We start from the raw sequence: 22,287 nt of genomic DNA on the forward strand, positions 1-22,287 counted from the left end.
CCATCCATTCTTCTTCTCCCCCCCCCCCCCCTATCTCTCTGCCCCCATGGCCTCCATTCTGAATGCGAGCTTTTCGCCTTCCCTTGAATTTGCATGTTCTTAGTCTCCCGAATTGCTCGCCATTCTGTCCTCGATCCAACTCTCCCAAGATCGAATCCACTATTCATCCCTCACTTCTCTCAACCAACCTTCCTACCGTTCCGTCCTCCCTCTCACCGACATCCACGAATCGAAGAACCCGAAAACCGTCGCAGAAGAATGGGGACAAATCAAGAAAGAACTGAGCGCGATCGTGAATGTTCTGGTTAGTATGGCGGCGGTGTTCACGGGAGTTTGGTATGTCGGGTTTGGGTATTCACATCCTATCGTGAGTCTTTCCTCTCGCTCTCCCTTCAGACTGGACCTCCCCGTTGACTCGAATTTGTTTCACGCACTTCAGAGACTGGGATTGAGTCTGTTAGGAGCCGTGACGATCGCGGCTATCGAAGGCTGGCTGTACTGGAGGGTGTTCAAAAGAGTCGAACAAGGCAAAAAGGAGGCAGAGAAGTGGAGGACTGGAGGAAGGGAAGGAGGTCCAGGTCAGATGCTGATGTAAGCTACTTCTCGAGCAGATTTACTGTACCGGTCGCGAGCCGCTGTTTTTGACGTTCTTCTCGTTCTATGTAGCGCACTGCCATCATCGTCGGGACTGGTTCTCCCTCGTCGCTTCCCGAGCTGACCGACTCTCTCTCAACGCACACGATACTCACCTACGGCTCTCAATTCTCTCACCGTCGTTGAACACTCGTTGGTACAGTCACCGACTCAACAAACGCACGACCTGTCTGCGTTTTCGCACGGAGAAATTTGGATCTACCGACCTTGCGGGATTGAAGGATTACTCGGGGTCGACAAAGTTGAGGCGATCTAGCCGAGCGAGAAGGGTATCGAGAGTTAGCTGGTTGAATAGTTGGAGTAGATGAAGCATACTGTCTGGCAGTAATGCATGGCGCCTCTTTCGCTTTACTTCGCGAGTTCTGTTCGAAAGGGAAAAAGTGGGCAGGTAACAAGCAGAAAGAAAGCGCATATTCGGGAACAAAGCGAGAAGGTATACAACATCAACAGGAGGCAAACTGAAGTACTAATCAGAATCTGTGTTCATCGCCAAGTTTTCTTCTTCTGAATTCTCCTCCATCTTCTTCCCCTTCCTAGATTTTGCCTTCTTCTCCACTTTGATAACTCCGTTTCTAATGAGCTGTAAAATGACTCGGGCGTTGTCGGAACCTCTCCCTTCCGATGAGTAAGGGATGTTCTCCGGCCAGCCAGTGACGACTGCAGTTTTGCCAACAAGGCCAGACTGCGAAATAAGAGGTGAGCTGGCCTAAACATCCATGCGATGTGATCTGAAAGTACTCACACGCCACTTCTCTATCTCCAATCCAGCTTTCTTCGCTAGTTTAGTCATCTCTTGAGTTATCGAGACTATAAGCTCGTTCCTAATCATTGCCTTGATGTCTGTATCGTAGACCAGAGTCAAACCAGCCTTGTTAGGAATGGGAGGCGGTCCTGCAGGTCTACAGTGAGATCAAGAGAGTGCATGAGCTTCGGAACTGGTTCGTAAGTTAGAGAAGAAAGAAAGAAACTCACTTGAAACCAGCTGCCGAACGTTTCGCACGACAATCTACGCACCTCGCGTACAATGGATAGTTCGCCGGGTTGGTACATTGAGGCTCCTTGCACAGTTTATCGGACCTCCCGTCCTTGCACATAGACTGATTCGAGGAAGGTTCCGTTTGCGACTTCGGAACGGGCTTCTTCTTGTTTCCACTGAATAAAGCAAAGTTTGTTCAGTGGAGGTCGAGAACCAGCAAGTAGGCTAGTACGTACTTCGGAGGAGTCTTTTCAGGCAAAGAAGGATGAGAGAGGAGTGTATCGAGCGCATTCAGGGTCTTCTTGAAAGGGAGTGGATTTCCGGGAGGACGAGTTTCGTTTGCAGGCTGTTCAGGAAGAAGCAATGTCGGCTCTTGCACAGCGTAGCGGAAGAAAGAACGAGAGCACTCACTGCTGCGATCACGGGACCAGGAGCTTTGAAACCTCTCATTGCGACAGGTTCCGATCGACCAGTTCCGTCCGAAATCCTAAGCGGCGTGTCTGAGGAACCGACTGTCGGCAACGAGAGACTTTTAGCTAAGATCGAGTGATAGAGGCACGAGAGAAGAGCTCACGATCTGGGTTTCGGTTCTTTTGGTTGTACTGGTTCATGAGTCTGGACCAAAACGAGATTTCTTTTCGAGCAATGAACTGTCGGGCTAGGTCTCTGGCAAACTCCATGGCGATCGAGTCGTCCTCAGGGTAAGCTTTCGCGATCATCTCGACGAGTTGTACTCCGTGGTAAGTTGCGGAAGGTTCCGGCGATTCCGAATCGATACCGAGAGTTTCGAGGATCTTGCGAAGACAGGAAATCATTTCGGAAGTTGTCGTTTTGGAGGAGGGAGCTTCGCCTTTTTCCATAGTGAAGAGAATCTCCGTATCGGGTTCGAACAGAGGGAGGAATTCGTCGTGAATCGAACAGAGGTTGCTTCCAGTTCCTCGACTTCCGCACGAAACGATGAAACGAATCTTGTCGAAGTCTCCGGTGTTCCTCAAGAAGTTTGCTGCTGAGTACTGGTAAGGAATCTTGCGAGAGTTCTTCGGAGCGCCTCCCCAAGTCGCAGTTCCAGTTCCAACTTGAACGACCAGTCTGAGATCTACCCGAGAACGTTCGAATCCCAGGTCTCGATGAATGATCCAGTAGAACCAATCAATCATCGTGTCGATCCGAATGATCGTACCCAGTGCTCCCTGGTTACTATCCCAATAAGTACCGAGGATCACGATTTTGTCGCCGGGAGGATCATCAGGAGGATCTCCTGGTGCTTCAGGAATTCTGAATCGATTACGATCGAGACCTTCGATAGTGAAACCACCGAACGAGACCACCATCGGATTGGGTGAAGACTTCGAAGTTGATGAGTTTGAAGTTGGACGCCACGTCGAAGAATTCGGGAGAGGTGCGAAAGGAACCTTCGTAGACTTGTGCGACGAGGACGACAACGATGACGAAGGAGTAGGGATGGCGAGAGTCGGAGGAAGATTCTCCTTGAGTGCAGATGGACCAGGTGGCGAAGAGGAAGATGAGGAGTGTGCAAGGGTTTGTGTTGGTGGTGGTGGAGGTGGAGGAGGAGGAGGGGGAGGAGGAGGGCGAGGAGGACGAGGAGAGACCAAAGGAAGAGCTTGAGCAACTTGCGGTCGAGGGATTTGATTCGGAGTACGAGGGTTCGACGCGTGAGGAGGTTGCAGAGGAGTTTGCGCGATCGGATTTCCGGCCATTCCGGAAGCCCAGAATTGCTGAAGCATCTGCTGTTGCCATGGCCAAGAACCTTGGTGCTGTTGCGGGAAGTGGAGAGCGAACGGTAAAGGTGCAGACGAGAACGATCCTCCTCCTCCTCCTGTAGGTCCTCCTGCTGGGTGACTTCCTACGAACGGGTAATGTGAAGATGTTTGATGTTGATAGTATTGATTCGTCTCTTTGTGAAGCGGAGGTTGCTGTTGAGTTGAACAGCGAAGGGGAAAGGCGGGGCGAGTATTTTCAGGCATCGAGAAAACCGGAACATCGAGGATTGAAGGAATCGGACGAGTTACGAGGTGAAGCTTTTGAGGGACTTGAGATGTCGACGGAGACGAGTCAACTGAAGAATTCAGAGTTGAGGTGATTTGAACCGAATCGAGCACAGCTGCAGAGACGGAAGTCAAAGAAGCGCTCGTGCCTTCTGCGGTCGAACCATTCTGAACTTCAGCTGAAGAAACACCTGTCAGTCGATCGCATGTCAGCTCGATGGTACTGTATCGATTGGCGAAAAGAGTCCCAACGCACTTTGGGAGCCTGAGGAAGCAGTAGTTGTAGCAAGTTGGGGAGAAGAAGGTGGACTAGCTTGATTCGAGCGCTGGCTGACTTGACGTTCTGCGTAGGTCGTAGGTTCGAGAAGCTCAGCCGCGTCTGCGGCATGAAAAGAAGCCGTTAGTTCGAGTTCAAACGTTCAAATCCTTTTTCCGCTGACGGCTCAAACCAGCTCTCGCACCCTCCGACCCTTACAGCTCGGCTCAGACGAATCTTCCAAACTACCTCCTCAGCCCAGATGCTATCTACTTGCAAAGTTTCAGACTTTGGCTCTCCTTCGATGCCGGTTTTTGTTTCCAGATCGAGGTTCGTCGAAGCTTTTCATCTTCCTCATAGCCTCATGATGGATTGAAAGACTCACGAATGTCTTCCATGTACACGTCCGTTTGCTCCTCCACTTCCACCTCCATCATCGACTCTATCTCTACTCTCGCTCGTTGATTCTCGTCTACTTCCATCCTGCTAACCTCAGCTGACCTCGCTAATGCTCTTGCATTCTCCCACGCTTCTCGTGTCTTGTAGGCGGTCGGTGGTAGGAGAGCGGGTATCGATTTTGGCAAAGAATCTCCTCGAGAAGGCGGTGCAGTAGGAGGGAGAGGGAAGAGGCGAGAGGGAGGAGGACGATTCGCCTCTGATGATGGCAGAGGGGTTTTGTTGAATCCGAATACCATCCAATGCTTTGGTGAACGAGGGGGAAAGTTGGGAAAAGATGATCAGTCGATCAACTTTGAGCCGGGTCCTCCTTTGTTTACGAGTGTCGTAACACAGAGATGGGTAGGTAGCGGGAGTACTTAATCGAAGGACGTTGTTGAGTTGGTCAAGATGAAGTGAAGCGAGATTGCTGTCAGTCAGTTTTCAGGAAGAGCGAAAGATTCGCTCCTTTCTCTCTTCCCCAATCGACCCAGATCTCTTCTCCAACAGGATGTCGGTCGACACCACGTATGATATCATATTCCAGACCAAATTCTACCTACATACGCGTCAAGAGGTCGTGTTTGATGGTTGGAACGACGAGTTGAGTCTCGACGTAAGTGCTCAATCTCTACCTTGCTCGCGCACAGCAACTGGGCTCTACTAACGACCTCTTTGCTTGTTCAGAACGACATCTTCTTCGACCTAGCGGAAAAGAATGGGCTTCTCGTGATTCAACGAAGCACTATTCCACGAAGATTGTTTGTTTTCTCCAGTTCTTTCACTCATCATTCGAAGGAATCAGACACTGACAATCTCGTGGTGTTATGCAGGCATCTTCTGTTTAAGGAGTCAGCTGGGGCACTGCGTGCTGCGCAACGATTCAAAGAATACGATTTGAGTCAAATTGGGTCGGAGGGAACGCTCAGAGCTTCGGTAAGTCTCCTAACTTCCTCGAAAGCTTATTCGACTATCGCAAAATGGCGAGGATCACTGATGTTTGTCGCTGAGGATGCAGGCTGGAGCAGGAGCAGATTCGTGGGATTCGGATCAAGGTTTCTTCGCAACAACTTGGCCCGAAAGAGTTTGGTACGAATCGACACTCGACTTCAGCTGCACCCAAACGTTTGCGCCTACTCCGTTCTTAAACGACACTCAGCACAAAATACACTGGAAACTATGGCACCGAAAACAAGCTCAAGGAGCTGCTTCTACTCCAGGATCCAACGATCTCGCAACCATTCAGGACTCTGCTCCATCCCAAATGGTCCCCTCTGGTCCTCAGTCGTCCGCGAATCGGCAAGAAGTTCCTTCCAACAAGAGTCAATCGCAGCCAGCTTCTCCCGTCATCGGCAACGAGGCTCGAATCTCAGTTGCGGAGGAAAATCATCAAGCCTTACATTCCAGTTCGAAAACGCATCGAGGTCGATCGCCAAGTCTTCCTCCTCCTCCTCCTCCCCTCGATTCCCATCGCGAATCCGCTGCTTCTCGACGATCCAACCCTCGTTCGCCCGTCTTTGAGAAGCGACCCTCGTTGCCGACTCAGCAGCGTCGTCGTTCCTCTCCGCCTCCGAGTCGAAGGACCTATACCTCTTCTACCACTCGCCCTCGCACACCTTCGCCCCCTTCGAGAATGGAAAATCGACGTGCTTCTTCAGCTTCTCTCCGCTTTCTCGACGGACCTGAATACGACACTCGACGTCCTCGTTCTCGTTCTCCGACCCCGCCTCGTCGCTCCAGGTCACCTTCGTCCCGACGTTCGAGTCTTCACGATGGTGCTTCGCCAGTCTTGAACTCTAGCTCTCGACGCGATTCGACTTCGACTCGTTCCTCTTCTCGTCGGGACCTTCCTCACCACGACTCTTCCTCACGTCAACGCCACAGCTCAGACTCAAGTTCAGCTCTACGACACTCGACCTCGGCTCCTACGATCAGGGAAGAATCAGAATACCAACGAAACTCAAAGCCTTCAAATCCGATCGCAAGTAGTTCAGGACAAAGTGGTACTCGATCCGACCAAGGTGGTGCAGTCAACAACATCCTTTCCGCTCGACTTGGAATCTTCCGCGACCGAAGGCATCACGAAAGGGTTGGAGATAAACCTTTTTACGATTTCGACGGTCTCGATCCAACCCTCGATTGGGGCTCAGACAAGGTTCTTCGTGAACAAGTTGACAAGATGTTCAAAGTCACAGAGTTGACGTACGCTGTACTTTCTCTCCTACCAGTCAAACAAGCACAGGAAGCTGATGATCCGTTTAACCTTTCAGGCATTCGGTATCTTTCTTCTGGGAAGAAGGCAAGGACGGCAGAAGCAAACCTCTCTTGACGCTCATATTTCTGAGGGAGGTCAAGTCTGTCGAGAGATACCTTGGCGAACCAGTGTTGGCCAAAATTAGGCGAGAATATCAAATGTTCTGAATTATCTCGCTGCAGTCGCTAATTGTCACCTCACAGTGATGATTGAGCTCTTCCCTCCTCCCTTACTACCTCGATTGTTTCCACCCAGATTAGTACCTTTGTTTGTTGATCTTTGATGTCTTCCCTTCGTTTCGGTGTCGATGATTTCCGCAAATAAGTCGTTTCTCTCTCAGGTTCCACGCTACAACCAATGACTCACCTCGAAGGCAGCGAATATTCTCTCTCTCTGCCTCTGGTTCTCTCTCGATGTTGCGGAACGGTCTCGACGCGGGACGTAGAGCGAACGTAGTGATCAATTCCAAATAAGACCCAACAAGACACAACGAAAGAGAGAGAAAGAAACATAGCAGAGTAAGAGTTCTAGATTAAGCGTTCTAATTGAAGATCGAAGAAAGGAGAGCGAGGTGTTCAGAAGTGAGCGAATCACCCTTCGCCTTCTTGAGACCTTCGATGACGGCGGCAGAATCTCCATCGGCGAGCATTTGCGCGACCGATTGAGCGATCGAGTTGGAACGTGCCGACTTGACGCGAGAGTGCAAGTCAGATTGTCCCTTCTCGAGGGCAGAAGCGACAGCTTGATCGTTCTCAGAGTCGACCTCGGCCGAGAGAACGCTGTTGACAATGTCGAGGCGAGTCTTGCGGTCGAGGGAAGCGTCGGCCGCGGCGAGACGACGGATACCATCCTCCTCGGCGAGACGACGACGAAGACGCCAGTAGAAGTATCTGGAGAATGAAAGCGATCGTAGTCAGCACGAGGGATCGAGGAGAAGGGTGAGCGAGATCAGTAGAACTCACCGACGAGATTCTTCCCAAACGAGACTGCGAGAGATGGTTCCCTTAGCCTTCATGCGACCAGCGCCTATTGATCAACCATCAAAGTGTCAATCATCGAAGGACTCAAGAGTGCGCGAAAGGAAGGAACGTACGATCGTGGCTATCGGCGATTTGGAGAGCAACTTGGGAGTAGAGAGGCAAGAGAATCTTTTCGCGAGTAGCGAGTTCGGCCTTGGCGGCGGCGGCATCGGCAGTCGAGAGAGAAGGGTCGGTGCTCTTGACCTTGAGAGCGTGGTAAGTGGGGTCGAGTCGGTCCATCATGGCGAGAAGTTTGTCCTTTCGAAGTTTGATCTCGACGATACCTTCGGGTTCGAGAACACCAGCACGGGCAGTTTCATCGGCGTACATCTCCATCATGCCGTTGGCGTTGATCGAGGGATCGAGGACGACCCAAGCACCACCACGAACTGTGCGAAAGAAGGAAAGAGTATCAGTTCGAGCTCTTCAAGTGAGCAGATCAAGGAAAGAGCGACTTACGTTCTCCGTTGGGAACGATGTAGACAAAGACGGGTTGCTTGTAAGCAGAGAGACCATCAACAATGAGCGAACCACTGTGCGAGGAAAAGACGTCAGGTTCATTCTCGCAGAAAGAGACGCAACAGAGTGACTTACCGTTTGAGAACTTCATCGAACATGTCTTGTTGTCCTCCCGAGAATCCACGCCAGTTGGCGAAGATGATGAGAGGAAGTCCTTCACGGTTCAAGTCGGCGATAGCTTGACCAGTCTTGAACGCCGAGTTGGGGTACCAAACTTGACCAGCCTCCATGATCTTTTGTTCCATCGACGAAGGGTTGGCGGGATCGGCGGGAACGACACGTTCGACGGTACGAGTTTCGACAGCGATCGCTCCGATGGGGATTCCTCCGAGACGAGCACGACCAACGACGACGGTTTGAGCCCATCCAGAGAGAGTCTCTTGGAACGAACCCTTGTCGAAGAAACCGCTGAGCCACCTTCCATCGGTTTCATCAGTCTTTCCAGCGAGGAACCATCGAGGATCGTAAGCACCTTTGATCGGGACGTAGTCGATCGAACGGTCCCAGTGGTCGACGGAAGGAAGGATCGGAAGGGGAGCCCCACGAGATTCGGGTACGTAGGCGAGCCAGCGAACGATGCTGAGAACACCCTCGAGGTCGTTGGCCGCGGTGAGATGCGAGACACCGTTCTTGTACATGATTTGAGTTCCTCCGAGTTGCAAGTTGGAAGAGTAGACTTCGCGACCGAGAACCTTGTTGAGAGCTCCGGCACCGGTAAGGATGATCGGTTGACCTTCGACTTGAACGGCACGTTGACCGAGACGAACGAGGTAGGCTCCGATACCGACCGAACGAGCGGTAACGAGGGTGATGGTGAAGATGTCGTCGTACGCACGAGAAGTTTCTCCAGCGATGAGACCCGAACCTTTGAGGGATTCGACTCCGAGACCGTCTTGAAGACCGATGATGTCGGTGATTTGGTAACGAACTTCTCCATCTTCTTCGATCTTTTTGGTGATGACGGATTGCTCTCCCTTGTTCTTGAGCTCTCCAAGTTTCTCGGGGGTGAGGTAGAGGTACTTGAAGCCCTTCTCGGGACGGGAAGCATCGATCCAGGCGACGTCGAAGATGTCGAGAATCTCCTCCGCGATACCGAGTCGAGCTCCAGAGTTGGCCGAGAGGTAGATACGAGGGAGACCGAGTTTGCGCGCAAGTTCCGTAACGGCGAAGAAGTATTGATCTTCAGCGGGTCCGAACGATCCAATCTTGAACGTGATGTCGTTCGCGATGACGACGACTCGACGACCAGAGGGACATTCAGGAGTGTAGGCCGTGTAAACCCATCCAACCATTCCGATGTTGTTCGTTCCGGGAGGACGCGAGACTTCTTGAGGTTGACCGAATTCGTCGAGAACGAGTTCTTTCGCGACGAGGGGTTCGGCGGGAGCGGTCTTTCCGACTGCCTTCCATTGTTTGCGGATCGCTTGACGGAAGAGGTCGGGGAAATCGTAGGCGTAAGTGGTACCGACGACGTGAGCCTTGTATCGCTTGGGTTGAAGCCATTCCTTCGTCGGGTAGGGAGAATTGACAGGTTGAAGATGGAAAGCTCCTTGAGGACCGATCGATTTGAGGATAACGTCTCCCTTCTCGGTCGTGACTTCGCGGTAAGCTTCGTACTTGACGACGAATCCAGAAACGTTTTCGATGATGGCTCGGATAGGCTGAATGTTTCCTTGCGCGTCTTCGAGAACGATTCGGATCTCGGCTCCAGTGACTCGAAGTCGCCAGAATCGCTTGCCGTGTCGATCGATGAATCCAGCGAGTGCGGTTTGAACCTCCTCGAAGTCGAGACGGAGACTGTAGAGGAAGTTGAGCTGAAACGAATGAACGAGAGTCAGCATATGGAGATCAAAGACATGGAAGAGAGAAAGAAGAAGGTGAGCTCACCGAGATGTGGTTACCATCGGCAGCACGACGAGAAGCGCTAACGACCTCGAGAGTGTCAAGAACGTCGGTAACGAGACGATCAGACTCGGAGACGAGGTAATCGGCAGTCTTCATGTTTCCACGGAGTCGACCGGGACGAACGAGGGCACGAACGAAGAAGCGACAGTCGGACGAGTTACCCTTCGCAGTCGCGTAGTAGATGTGGATTTGTCGGTTCTCGGCAGGACAGGGTTCGAGGTGGAAGTTGGAGAGACGTCCGAGTTCGAGTTGGAAAGCGAGGGCAGGTTCGATGTCTCGAATCGTTTCGAGTTCTTTCCAGGTTCCGTCTTGCTTTCGAAGGGTGTAGTACGAAGGGTATTGTCCTTCACGACAGACGAGGAGGGTGAGTCGACGCATACCGTGACGGTCGAGTTTGTCGGAAGCGGCGTTGACGAATTCGGCGAAACGGGATCGGAGTTGTTCCTCGTCGACCGAGTTGACGTTCGAGGGAACAGTGAGGGCGACGTTGAGAACGTTCCATTGCTCTTGACTCGAAGCCGAAGTCGCGTGAATCTTGCCCTTCGAACTGTCAGGGAAGTGTCGGAGGACGGTAGCGATTTGTTGATCGAAATCGTCGAGAGTCTTGACCGCGAACATCGCACCGTATCGGAGAGGTTCTTGTTGAGCGTTGTTGAGGAGGAAGGTCAAGTCGGAGTACGAGGCGGTACGTTGAGAAGTGAGACCGGTCGTAGGGGTAGGAGGTTGAGACTCGGACGAAGCCTTGCGCATTCGGAAGCACCAGGCGACGGTCGCGGGTTCGTGTTCAGCGGCATCGGCTTCTACGTGTTCAAGTGAGAGAACGTTGTAGGACCGGTAGGCACGACGAACGTAAGTGTCGAGAGCGGCGAGGGCGACCCATTGATCTTGGTGTTGGAAGAATCCGGGGAGAACGTCGAAGACGGTGAATCGAGAATCGATAACATCCTTGAGGATCTCGGTCTTGGGGGAACGGTCAGCGGTAGCGACTTCTCCGTAAGCGGTTTGGGTGACCGAAGCCTTGAGAATTTGTTCGAGTTGAACCAGTCGCTCGTCGAGGGAAGGAAGTTGAGTGTGGATGAGAACTTCACGAGCCTTCAGCGCCACCTTCGTAGTCGGTTTCGAGTCGAGTTCGGCGAGATCCTTGAGAATCGGGGAGAAGGTGGCTTCGACGAGGGGGAGGCTGTCGGATTCCTTGACGAGTTCGAGAAGGGCAAGGACGAGGGAGTTCTTCGAAGCGGCCTTGTAGTGGGAGAGGACGAGTTTGACGACTTCATCGAGCTTGTCGCGGTGGGTGTCTCGGAGTTCGAGAACGACATCGTCGTCACGACCGGAGAAAGGACGTTCAGTGAGGTGGTAGGCGGCAAAGACGCTCGCGATCGTGTACCATTCATGTTGCTTAAGTCCAGCTCGGTAACGGTTGACGACATCGTCGAAAGCAACGAGGAAGTTGCGAACGGTCGTAGCTTCGGCGGGACGGAGTTCCTCCAAAGTTGAATCGATGGCCTTGCGAAGACGAGCAGAGGGGAATTCGGCACCGGCAGCGTGAGAAGTGTCGATCGATTGACGAAGGGAAGCTTCAAGCTTGGCGGGAATACGACCAGAGAGAGTCGAGAGGACGGCGTTCGCTTCTCCGTAGGGAAGCTCGGGGTCGCGGAGAACGGTGATGAGCTCCTTGATACTCGACATCATGATTGCTTGGTTGTCGTAACCGGCGAGGATGTTACCGAGAACGTCTTTGAGGTAAGAGAAGCGTTGTTGGGGCTTGTTACCGACGATGCTGGGGAGTCCGAGAGCTGGGAGTTGTCCATCGAAGGGTTTGGCGTGTTGAACTCGCGAAGGGTCGTCGAGCGAGAGGATACCGAGAATGTCTCCTCCTTCGAGAGTCGCTCCGGGTTGTTTGATGAATTGAGCGATACCATCTTCGGCAGCGACGAGGGGCATGATCATCTACACGATTTGTGAATCAAGATCGTCAGTTACGAAGCCTTTGGAACGAGGCTCGAAAAACAGAGAGTTTGACATACCTTCATGACTTCGATTTCGGCGTAGGCTTGTCCCTTCGAGATGTGTTCTCCAGACTCGATGAAGTAGCGAACGAGTTTACCGGGGGAAGGCGAACGAAGTTGAGTGGGATCGTTCTCTTGAGCGACGAGAACAGTGCGAGAATCGATCGAGAGACGAAGAGCTCTGCCGACGAGGGAAAGAAAACGATCAGTTTCGAGAACAGAGAGATCGAGAGAAGCTCGAGACTCACCCAACTTCCTCCTTGGCGTAACAGGTGTAAGACCTTCCGTCAAGAAGAACGAGGAGACCACCATCGGCGAGAGGCCTCAAACCGACAGCGACAGAAGAGCCGTTGACGTAGATGCTCCAACTCGTAGGAGAAGATCGACTAGCTGTAGCTCGGTACTTGACGTCTTCGAGAACAAATTCGAGGGGGACGACGGTCGCGAGGAGTTCCTTCGCGGGAGATTGACCTTTTTCGAGGATACGCTTGTACTCGGCGATGTTGGCTTCGGAAGCGAGGTGAGCTTTCGTCGCAGCTCCGCAGATGATGGCGAGGGTCGTATCGGGTCGTTCGGCGGTGAGACGAGCCGAGATGAGGTTGTCGAGCCAGGCAGTCGTGATCGTGTTCTCCTCGAAGGCTTCGGTTTCGAGAAGTTTGATGAGGTACTCGACCGTAGTTCGGAAGTCACCACGAATCGAGAGTTCCTTGAGGGCGACGACCATGTTTTTGCGAGATTCCGAACGATCCGAACCGTACGCGAAGATGTGACCGAATTGCGAATCGGCAAACTCGTGGAGACCTCCTGCCGTTCCGACCGAGAAGTAACCCCAAACGTTCGTACTCGAACGGAAATTGAGTTCTTGAAGAGTTCCCGAAGAAGGTTTGAATCCAGCGTCGGGGTTCTCGGCGGTGATACGAACAGCGACGACGTGACCCTTGGGGGAAGGTTTGCGTTGAGTAGCGGCCGATTCGGGGTTCTCAAAGTCGAAGTCGATCAAGGAGCGTCCGTGAGGAGCTTTGCCGTAGAGAGTACGAATGTCACGGATTCGGTGAAGAGGGATACCCATGGCGATTTGAAGTTGAGCAGCGGGCAAGTTGACTCCAGAAACCATCTCGGTAGTAGGATGTTCGACTTGGAGACGAGGGTTGAGTTCGAGGAAAGCGAATTTGTCGTCGGCAGCAGAGTAGAGGAATTCAGTGGTACCAGCCGAGACGTATCCGACGAGCTTCGCGAGACGAACTGCAGCCTTCTCCATCTGTTCGAACGTTTCCGGACCGGCGATCGTAACGGGAGCTTCTTCGATGATTTTTTGGTGACGACGTTGAACCGAACAATCACGACCGAAGAGCGAAATGGCGTTTCCGTATTGATCCGCGATGACTTGAACTTCGAGATGGCGAGCGGCACCGGCGAGTTTCATGATGAAGACGGGAGAACCTGATCAAAATCGAAAACAGAAAGTTGTCAGTAATCTGTTTCTCGTTTTCGATTGATGAAGGGATATCCGACTCACCGGGAACCTCAGTTAGAACAGCACCGAAAGCCTGCTTGAAATCCTCCTCCTTTTCAACCTTACGAATACCCTTTCCTCCTCCTCCTTCCGAAGCTTTGATCATGACGGGGTAACCAATCTTCCTCGTCTTCAAGAGACCGTCTTCAGCATTGTGGACGCAAGCCTTTTGGTAGACGTCGTCGGCGACTGTAACGTAACCATCTTCCGAGAGAATCGTCTCGTCAACTCCAGTTCCGGACCAATCCATGCAAGGAACTTGAGCCGATTGAGCGACAATGGTCGAAGAGATCTTGTCTCCGAGGGAACGCATAGCGGAACCAGGAGGACCGATGAAGACGATCTTGTGTTTCGAAGCGGCGAGAGATTCAGGTAGTCGAGGATTTTCAGAAGCGTGTCCCCTTCATTGTTCGAGAGTAAAGTCAGCTTTCTCGCTCGAGTAGAATCGAGCTTGTAGGTGATGAGACTCACCATCCAGCCCAGACAGCGTGAACACCAGCACGTTCAGCGACGTCGACAATTACATCGACGTTGGCGTAATTGTTGTTGTTCGTTCCTCCTGGAACTTCGACGTACTGATCGGCCATCCTGATGTAGTCGGCGTTGACCTTGAGATCCTCAGGAGTAGCCATGACGACGAATTCGACAGCGCGTTCGGAACCGAAAGTCTCGTAAGCCCATTTTCGGATCGATCGAATTTCCTTGACGGCGGCGATACCTGAGCGGGTCAAATGTCAGCTTATTTGTCTCCGATGGTAAAGATGTTGAGACTAGTGGACTAACCGTTGTTGGCGATGAGAACCTGATCGGAAGAGAAAGGTTGGGGAAGGCGGTGTTGAATTAAAAAGTAAGCACCCGCTCCTGCGACTCCCGAAGCTATAGAGGGAGGGAGATGCTCACCTTGGTGATAACCGTGTGTCCACCTCGTGATCGTACGAAATCAGCTACTTTCGAAGGAGCTGCGGCTTCGAGAGAGTTTCCACCTAAAAATCCCAAAACATCCTACACGTCAGTCCATGCCCCAAACTGCACGGGAGCGAGTCTGGATGGTGCTTGCCGATGAAGTTTTGAACCTTGGAGTGGTCCCAAACAAAGTCCTCATTGTCTTGAGGTTCTTGAACCGAGACTGGGGTACCGTTCGTTTCCACCTTCCCCGAGAAGCTATTGAGCATCGAAACAGGCTGTCAGGTACTGCTGCAATGCTAGGAATGAGGTATCGTGTGGACTCACGGCATGTTGAGCGAGTTGTGAAAGCTGGAGTGGGGAGAGAGTTTTGGGAGAGAAAGTTGAGAGAACAGAGAGATGGGAGTAGGAGCTGGAGGGAAGCACTCTAGAGTAGCGTGTAAGGTAGAGAGATGCTCAAGTCAAGAGCTCCCGGCGAGAATGGGTCTAGAAAGTGTTGGAGGGGAAGAGTAAAGGGAAGCGGGAAAGCGAGGAACTTCGGGACGACGGAATTTCCCAACGAGCACTTTGTTTCCGATCTTCGTCTCGGGTGACTGCCGCGTTGATAGAGCGCGGCTGAGCTTAGTTTCGTATGTCGGATCAACGAGCCAGAATGTACCCCGAGCTGAGAACCTCGCTGTTGTCTCAGGTTTTCATTTTGCCCCAATTCTCGCAATTTCCTGTTCCCATTCGACTTCAACTCCTCTCGTTGGGTATCTCGATCGCTCTCGAGTACATCGCTTGAGACTATGAACAAAAGATTGCAAGTTGCGTGCTAGTTCAAGCAGAAAGGAAGAAATCCTCAAAGATTTTTCGAAGCTCAATCGGTTGTTCTACAGCGTGCCAATGACCTACGTCCTTCATAACGACAACTTCGACATCCTTGATGTTCTCAGCAAAGAAGTCGGTCGTCGCTTTCGGCGACATGTAGTCCTCCGCTCCCGAAACGACCAAAGTTTTCGCTTGAATCTTCGAATAATCCGGATCTTCTGCTCCCGCTAATGCTTGACACGCGGCTGAGTACGCTTGACTGTTCGTTGGAAGTACGAGGGCTCGAACGAGTGCGGCAGAGAGGGGAGACGTCTCCTTCGTGTGTGTCGAGAGGGCCGAAGCGACGATTTGAGGGACGAGAGGGCTCATTCCCGATTCGAGGACTGCTTCTGAGCGTTTGCGCATGATCTCCTTGGTCGAATCCGCGAGTCCTTTCATCGCTCCGAGCAAGACTGTGAAGATAAGGCAACAAAGTCGTTAGTTCGCGACGAGTGATCGTGTCAAGCATCTGCCTTCCGAGGAGGTGCATCTTGAAAGGCATCTAGCGAGGTAGTAGAAGCTTCTCGACAGACGTACCGAGCTTGTCAAGGCGTTGAGGGTATTTTGCCGCGAAATGCGAAGCGACCAACCCCGACATCGAGTGACCGACGACTCCCGCCGCCTTTTCGACACCACAATGATCGAGAACGTCCTTCAAGTCGTTGACGAGATCGAGGAGCGACGGACTCGTGCCTTTGTCGATGCCGGAGAATGAACTCAATCCGTGTCCGTCGAAATCGTAGCGAATCAAGGTGTGTTGTTCTTTCAGCTTCGAGTCTGCGAGGGTAGCTTCCCAGAAAGTCGTAGACGATCCGAGTCCGTGCATGACTATCAGGTTGCGAATCGGAATCAGCATGAGTCTGCTCCGTAACTTTCAGACGAGGGAGGCTGAGCAAGAGAAAACGAACAGATGATCGCAGGTGCTTCACTCGACGATGGTTTCGACACCTCGACGTAGAGCTGCTTGCCCGAAGCGACTTGGACGAGGTTGGCGTCTCGCTTGCAAGAGGTTGACATGGCTGAGGTAAGCTCGGAGTTTTGGGTGGGGTTGAAGAAGTTCTGGGAGGTGATGCAGGAGGCGCGAGAGTCGCAGGCGGCTAGGGTGTAGTTGAAGTTTGGGATTCGATAGGCTCAGGGAAAGGGAACTACCGGAATGTCGTACTGAGGGGAGGAAGAGAGCCTATGGAGAAGAAAGTATGTCAATTCAGGCCTTCGGACCGAGAGCGGACGGATCCTCCAGGGCTTACGGATCTAGCGCTTCGACCAGTAATCTCCTGGCGAAAGAGCGATGTTAGTGGGGGTAGACGAGGGACGGAAAGAGTTCCGCGAACTTGCAATTGTTCTTCTCCAACATTGATCAACAACATGTCTAAATCATCGTACGCTCTCCTACCTAGCGTTGATGAACTCCTGAGCTGACTCTCGACCCTCCCAAACAGGAAACAAGATCTACTCGTTCGAGTACGATACCAAAACCCTCTCCCATCTCCTCCGTTTCCTCCTCGACTCCTCCACGTCCCGACTACTCCAGCTCGTTATGCATCCTACGATTTCTTGAATCCTCTACAATCCGAGCGAGAGCTTCCGATGATCCTAGACGGAGAATTGGGTTTACCACTCGAGTACGGGAAATCGAGATCTGGGAACGATAAGGTAGAGACTGAGTACTGGCTAGGGAACCGTGAAGGTACGTTGGGTACACTGTCATTGAGGAACAGCCCAAAATTGACAGAAGATCGCGTTCTCCAGTGATCGCACCTCGAAACGCTGTCTCTCAACCTCTCGCCGATGAAGACGCTTTCCTCCTCGAAGAACCCTCGACTCGTGCTGGAGGATCGAACGGAGCAACAGGAAGTGCGAGTGCGACAGTCGGATCAGGAGCAGCAGCGGCAGCGACAGAAAGCAAGAAAGTTGATGTCAGTTGGCTGCGAAGAACGGAATACCTCGCGAACGAGACGGCCGTCGGTGGGAACAAGCCTTCTCAGCTGTCAGTTAAACTTTCCCTGCTCTCGTCAAGGCAGGCTATTCATGAACTGACGACCTTGTCGTGTGGTTTTTCCAGTACGCCGAAACGTCAAGCTCTTGCTCCTATCGGTCCTCAAGACCGAGATTCTCGTGCTCGTGCGATCGCCAACACGTTCGAAACTGCTCATATGCCACTATCTGAACTTCGACACCCGACGAAACAACATTTGACGGCGACCGAGGCGTTTGATTTCCTCCCTGATAGCGAATTGTGGGCTCACGAGTACGATTTCGTTCGATTCGGAGAAGATCCTATCGATCAAAGCAATGTGCGTCTCCATTCCCTCGCTCATGAGACTCGAGGAAGACCACTAACCGATTGATTGCTCTTTTTCAGATGAACTTGAACCGAACTGGAGCCGATCCTCGTGTACCTCGAGCGGTATTCCGTGACTTGACGTCTGAGTTTGCTCCAGGTCAAGAGCGATTATCATACTACTTACCTCAAGACGACACAGCCGCGAACAAGTACACCGGTAAACGATTCGAAGGAGGAGTCAGTGGAGAGGAGGTGAGTCTCCCTCTCCCGATCGCAGAGTGTCCCGGTTCTCAGAGGCTAAGACTGCTTGTTACCTGATGACAGACTTTCGATTTCCGTTGGATTCGAGATTACGAAATCGCAAACCAACGAGCACTCGAACACGAATTCGTCGTCTCGTTCGATTCGGGTACGATCGAAGAAGACGGAGCGACCGAAGCTGAAGTACAGGCGAAACCTGATGCGGTCAAGAAGAGGAAGAAGGGTGCTTACTATCTACCTGTCGGCCAAACGAGTCTTTTGCGAAAACGTCGACCCAAAGTGAGCACTACCCTCTCTCGAGACCGCGATACGAGAACGAGGCAATTGACAATGGTTATTCCCGATAGCGTGGAGAAAATCCGAAGCATTTCCCCGAAGGAGTCGAAGAACAATTCTGGGACGGTATCTCAGTCTCGGTGCGTTCTCTCCTCCCCTTTTCATTCCCTGGCTTAGTCGACAAGGCTGAATCTTTCGTGCTTCCAGCTTGTGCCGAAAGAAGCTGTGTTTGAAGAGAAACAGCTCCGTTTGTGGGAGCAATACAAGGCAGAGGTAGATCAACCGCCAAATCAAGATTAGAGCATCGTGATCCTGTTGTCCAGCTTGATTTGCGAATGAGACGAATCTCCTGCCTCATATGTGACCCCGAAAGCGAGAGGCAGAGCTTGGAGAGACTCGATCGTTTTGGTCTCGAATCGCTCTCGCACAACAGCTCATCTCGCGGGCTGCACAAGAATCGGGGAAATAGTGGCGGATGGCAATTGCATATCAGAAAAGGCGCTATACACAGAGGCAATATACCTATCGAGACGAAGAAACCGAGGTCAGCTCTCTCAGTCCAAGACACGGGTTCGATTATTTGGTACAGCTCAGATATATGCTTGTCTATTGTTTTTGATGGTCGTGCATCCGGCTCCGACGCTACCATCCCTGTCTTCCTCCCTCGTGGTTCAATCCTAAAAGGAGAGAGGTCCTCGAAGGTGAAAAACTGGAACGGCAACGCTTGTCGATTCAACGACTCGGAAGTCGTACGAAAGCCATGCATTGGTAAAGTATCATCTTTGCCAACCTCTCGAAGAGGTTTTTGTTCAATGGGAGAAGGGACTAACCTAGAGACGAGGGAGTGAAAAAACCCGAGGGTGTCGTGTTGCAGAGCGTTTCGATCGAGCAATGCAGGAGTTCTGGTCGGCGTCCGTTGCTATGGGTTAGCGGGAAGAAGTCGAACAGTCGGGAAAGTCGGAAAGTGAAGTGAAGGAGAGAAAGAGAGGTCGGAGAGGAATTCCTCGCCTATTATAAGTCACATTCGCTTCATCTCTGAACACGCTATCTCGCACCCGGCCACTCGACGACTCGAGTGAGGTCCTACGACATGAGCGACATCTACCAGCAGTTTAGTCAACACCTCCAGAGCGCTCAATCGGGAAACTTGGAAGTGTTGACAGACGATTCCGACAACCTCCTCTCGCGATGGACTGCCATCTGTGATCAACAGTGAGTCAGCCCTACGACTCTTCACGCTCGTAGGAGACTGATCGTTCGTCGCGTTTTGTCAGACTCGATGAACTCTCTTCCGAACTTGATCCGGATGCTCTCGACGCCTGGACACTCGAGAGGAACACTTGGCAGCTCGTACAAGCTCTCTACACGTAAGCTGCACCTCCATGTGACCTCGAGAGAGACGTCGTCGCTGACCTCTGGTCGCTCGACTCGCAGTGAACGACTGAGCGATTCGACCCCTCCTCCTGCGGATCCTTCCTCAGTTGGTTCAAGCAAGAACCCCTACACGCCTCCGCTCTCGGTCGTACAGAGAGTGATCGAGGGAAACAAGGATTTGATCGAGTTGTCGGTCAGTTTGTCCTTCGGGTTTCTACCCTCCCGTTGCTCTTGCATTTCTGACAAGCGACTTTCTATCTATACAGGCTATTCGAGATTGGTTACACTCTATCCCTTCATCTCTTTCCCCGGCAGAAGTTCGACGAGGATACTTGCCTTACACGAAGAACAAACTGAAACAAATCAAACGCACCGGAGCAGCAACACCTCGAGGTCTGGTTGAAGAGCTGGATCCTGACGCTTTGTTCAGAGCTGGAGGATCATCAGATGGAGCTCGCCTCGAGGCAGATGACGCGGTGAGTCTGATTTCGTGGTACTCTATCCTGGCAGACCAGAGCTGATGACGATTCTATTCGATAGACCTACGAACGAGCCTTGATTCGAACACTCTACGAGTATGTGAGAACCGGACAGCTCGACGCCGCCCTCGATCTCTGTCGTCAATCCGACCAATCTTGGCGAGCTGCGTCACTCTCGGGCGGAAGGTTGTGGTTCGATCCAGCTCTCGCACCTGAAGACGACGAGTTCGACGATTTCGATGTCATGGACGAAGAACTTGATGAGAAGAGGGCGAGGGGAAACGAGAATCGAAGGTTGTGGAAAGCAATGTGTCGAAAAATCGCTGCAAACGTTCGTTTCCTTTCGCCGACTCGACCTCGTTTCAGATGGTAAACTCACTGACACTCTTTTCGCTGCCTTGACAGCCGAACGTTGAAGCTTACGAGAAAGCGCTGTATGGAGCTCTCTCAGGAGACGTTCCTTCAGTACTCGCCGTTTCCTCCTCGTGGGAAGACGTCGTCTGGGCGCACCTCAACTCTCTGTTCGAAGCCCACCTCGAAGCTTCTCTCGCTCTCTCCGAATCTGGTCGATACTGGACCCGAACACCGCATTCGATCGCCCCTGCTCCCGAGAAACTCGACTCGGAGGATCCGCTGTTCGGTTCCGTCTCGCAACCTGGTCAAGGTGTTCGATCGCAGTTGGAGGGTATCTTTGAAAAGCTGTTGAAGAGTGATAAGACGGAGCTACAGATGGCGGCGAAGAACCCGTTCCATGTCAGTCAGATGTACCTCATCGTCGACAAGGTCGGACATTTGCTCGAGACTTTCGTCGAACGGTTGGAATCTGCTGCTGGCGAGACCGAACCAGAGTGAGTGATGATTCTTTTGAGTCTCCTTTGGCGCTGGGCTGATTTAAGGGAATTCGTTGTTTCCAGGACTCTTGCTCACCTTCTTCGCTTTTTCGCCCATCTTATCCTCGTCCTCCGGTTACTCAAGCAACCTCTCCCTTCCTACGCCGCAAATCGAATCCTCGAAGCCTACGTCCATGTACTCGAAGCAAACGATCAGGATGAAAACCTGATTGCGTTCTACGCCAGTTGCCTCGAGGAAGAAAGCGCAGTCGAAAGTTATGCAAGGTTCTTACTCAGTGAGTGGATTTTCTCCTCAGCCCGATCAACGTGAGGCTGAAGCAAAACTTTCCACTCGTCTAGCTTTCGGACCAGATTCCGACGTCTCAGCTCGACATCTCGCGCTCCGAAAATGCCTCGAACACAATCTTTCACTACCTGCGATCGCTAAACGAACCGTCACTCTCATCCTGTCCTCGGCTCTATCATCTCCGCCCCCTCTCGCAACGTCAGCGCGCGAACAAGCTGTCGATGCTTATGCTCGAGTCGATGGAAGACAACTCGAATTGATCAGGAGTCTCGAATGGCTCACTGCCGAGAAGGAAACTTATATCGACGCTCTGAGTGAAGCGAACGCACTCGCTCGTTACTTCCTCGGTGAGCTTTTCTCTTTACACTTTTCAAACGTCGACATTTGATTGACTCGCCCTCGGTTTCGTAGCTACCGATGCACCTCACGCCGCCCTCGCACTCCTCCGATCTCTCCCCTCTGACCTCCTCTCCGTCTGTGCTTCTTCCCCCGCTTCCTCCTCTCCCGCCCTTCAGCTCCAAATTCGCGAACACCTCGACTATATCACCTTGTTCACTTGTCTCGACCACCATTTACGATTCTCTGAAGTCTGGGCTCGACCACCTCATCCTCTCGACTTTGGAAGTCAGGGTGGGAAAGGGAAAGAGAAAGCGGAATCGGCGAAGAGTAAATTGGAAATGCAGACTTGGAAAGAAGGAGTACAGAGTTTGGTCGAGGAATTGTGGTTGAAAGCTCTTGAGGTGCTTCAGGGAGAATGGCTCAAGGGGGAAGTGGTCGAAGGTTCGCATATCGAAGAAGATGGAACAGGTACGCTTGAATTTCCCCTCCATCACGACGAGCGAAAGACTTACGCCGCGAATCGTATTCGGCAGGTCCTCGTCGTCTAGCTGAACTCGCAGCGATTCGAAGGCTCCTGATTCCAGATCTCGTACTGCGCCTTCATCATACCTTCGTTTCGACTTCTGCGATCCTACCGACAAATCTCAAGTGGGCCTTCGACCTCGCGACGATCGTAGCCGACGAACGATTCGGACTGTATCACGAGTTCATTCCGGAGAACACGCGGGAAGGGGATCAAGCGAATCCGTTGAAGAGGTATCTCGAGGAAGTTAGGAAAGCGAGTTTGAAGAGTTTGGATCTCGGAATGGGAGTGGTAGCTGTTGTATAACTTGAATCTCTTG

At 52.2% G+C, this 22,287-nt stretch overlaps 7 protein-coding genes across 7 annotated transcripts; 4 read left to right on the forward strand and 3 right to left on the reverse strand.

The window, feature by feature from the left end:
• Positions 1-103: 103 nt before the first annotated feature.
• VPH2 (Vph2p) lies at positions 104-595 on the forward strand (the record flags this gene model as incomplete). The annotated part of the gene is made up of 2 exons (XM_076629047.1): positions 104-367; positions 440-595. Coding segments are annotated over 2 exons (420 nt in total), but the record flags the coding sequence as incomplete, so codon positions are not given.
• A 525-nt stretch (positions 596-1,120) lies between these two features.
• On the reverse strand, positions 1,121-4,587 carry JCM6883_001454 (uncharacterized protein; the record flags this gene model as incomplete). Its single annotated transcript, XM_076629048.1, has 8 exons — positions 1,121-1,336; positions 1,397-1,553; positions 1,627-1,806; positions 1,867-1,976; positions 2,042-2,142; positions 2,205-3,827; positions 3,893-4,015; positions 4,278-4,587. The coding sequence occupies 8 exons, from the start codon at positions 4,585-4,587 to the stop codon at positions 1,121-1,123; spliced, it is 2,820 nt and encodes a 939-aa protein (XP_076490695.1).
• Positions 4,588-4,838: 251 nt separating this feature from the next.
• JCM6883_001455 (uncharacterized protein) lies at positions 4,839-6,656 on the forward strand (the record flags this gene model as incomplete). The annotated part of the gene is made up of 4 exons (XM_076629049.1): positions 4,839-4,943; positions 5,015-5,088; positions 5,161-5,263; positions 5,346-6,656. 4 exons carry the CDS (start codon positions 4,839-4,841, stop codon positions 6,654-6,656), a joined length of 1,593 nt encoding a protein of 530 aa, XP_076490696.1.
• A 466-nt stretch (positions 6,657-7,122) lies between these two features.
• Positions 7,123-14,778, reverse strand: ACC1 (acetyl-CoA carboxylase ACC1; the record flags this gene model as incomplete). Its single annotated transcript, XM_076629050.1, has 14 exons — positions 7,123-7,471; positions 7,544-7,607; positions 7,675-7,989; positions 8,060-8,133; positions 8,195-9,933; positions 10,007-11,971; positions 12,049-12,211; positions 12,279-13,470; positions 13,547-13,944; positions 14,015-14,261; positions 14,327-14,345; positions 14,444-14,526; positions 14,601-14,704; positions 14,774-14,778. The coding sequence occupies 14 exons, from the start codon at positions 14,776-14,778 to the stop codon at positions 7,123-7,125; spliced, it is 6,717 nt and encodes a 2,238-aa protein (XP_076490697.1).
• A 487-nt stretch (positions 14,779-15,265) lies between these two features.
• JCM6883_001457 (alpha/beta fold hydrolase) lies at positions 15,266-16,312 on the reverse strand (the record flags this gene model as incomplete). The annotated part of the gene is made up of 3 exons (XM_076629051.1): positions 15,266-15,708; positions 15,833-16,123; positions 16,204-16,312. The coding sequence occupies 3 exons, from the start codon at positions 16,310-16,312 to the stop codon at positions 15,266-15,268; spliced, it is 843 nt and encodes a 280-aa protein (XP_076490698.1).
• Positions 16,313-16,660: 348 nt separating this feature from the next.
• Positions 16,661-18,416, forward strand: JCM6883_001458 (uncharacterized protein; the record flags this gene model as incomplete). The annotated part of the gene is made up of 8 exons (XM_076629052.1): positions 16,661-16,674; positions 16,735-16,982; positions 17,045-17,282; positions 17,358-17,589; positions 17,658-17,831; positions 17,904-18,119; positions 18,188-18,256; positions 18,324-18,416. The coding sequence occupies 8 exons, from the start codon at positions 16,661-16,663 to the stop codon at positions 18,414-18,416; spliced, it is 1,284 nt and encodes a 427-aa protein (XP_076490699.1).
• Positions 18,417-19,206: 790 nt separating this feature from the next.
• NUP84 (Nup84p) lies at positions 19,207-22,274 on the forward strand (the record flags this gene model as incomplete). Its single annotated transcript, XM_076629053.1, has 10 exons — positions 19,207-19,328; positions 19,391-19,483; positions 19,551-19,683; positions 19,757-19,966; positions 20,031-20,300; positions 20,375-20,817; positions 20,884-21,095; positions 21,160-21,453; positions 21,518-21,913; positions 21,979-22,274. 10 exons carry the CDS (start codon positions 19,207-19,209, stop codon positions 22,272-22,274), a joined length of 2,469 nt encoding a protein of 822 aa, XP_076490700.1.
• Between the last annotated feature and the right edge of the window lie 13 nt (positions 22,275-22,287).

This window comes from Sporobolomyces salmoneus (assembly GCF_050403485.1).
Source record: "Sporobolomyces salmoneus JCM6883 DNA, S_salmoneus_JCM6883_v1_ctg4, whole genome shotgun sequence".
In the NCBI taxonomy this organism is placed as follows: Eukaryota; Fungi; Basidiomycota; class Microbotryomycetes; order Sporidiobolales; family Sporidiobolaceae; genus Sporobolomyces; species Sporobolomyces salmoneus.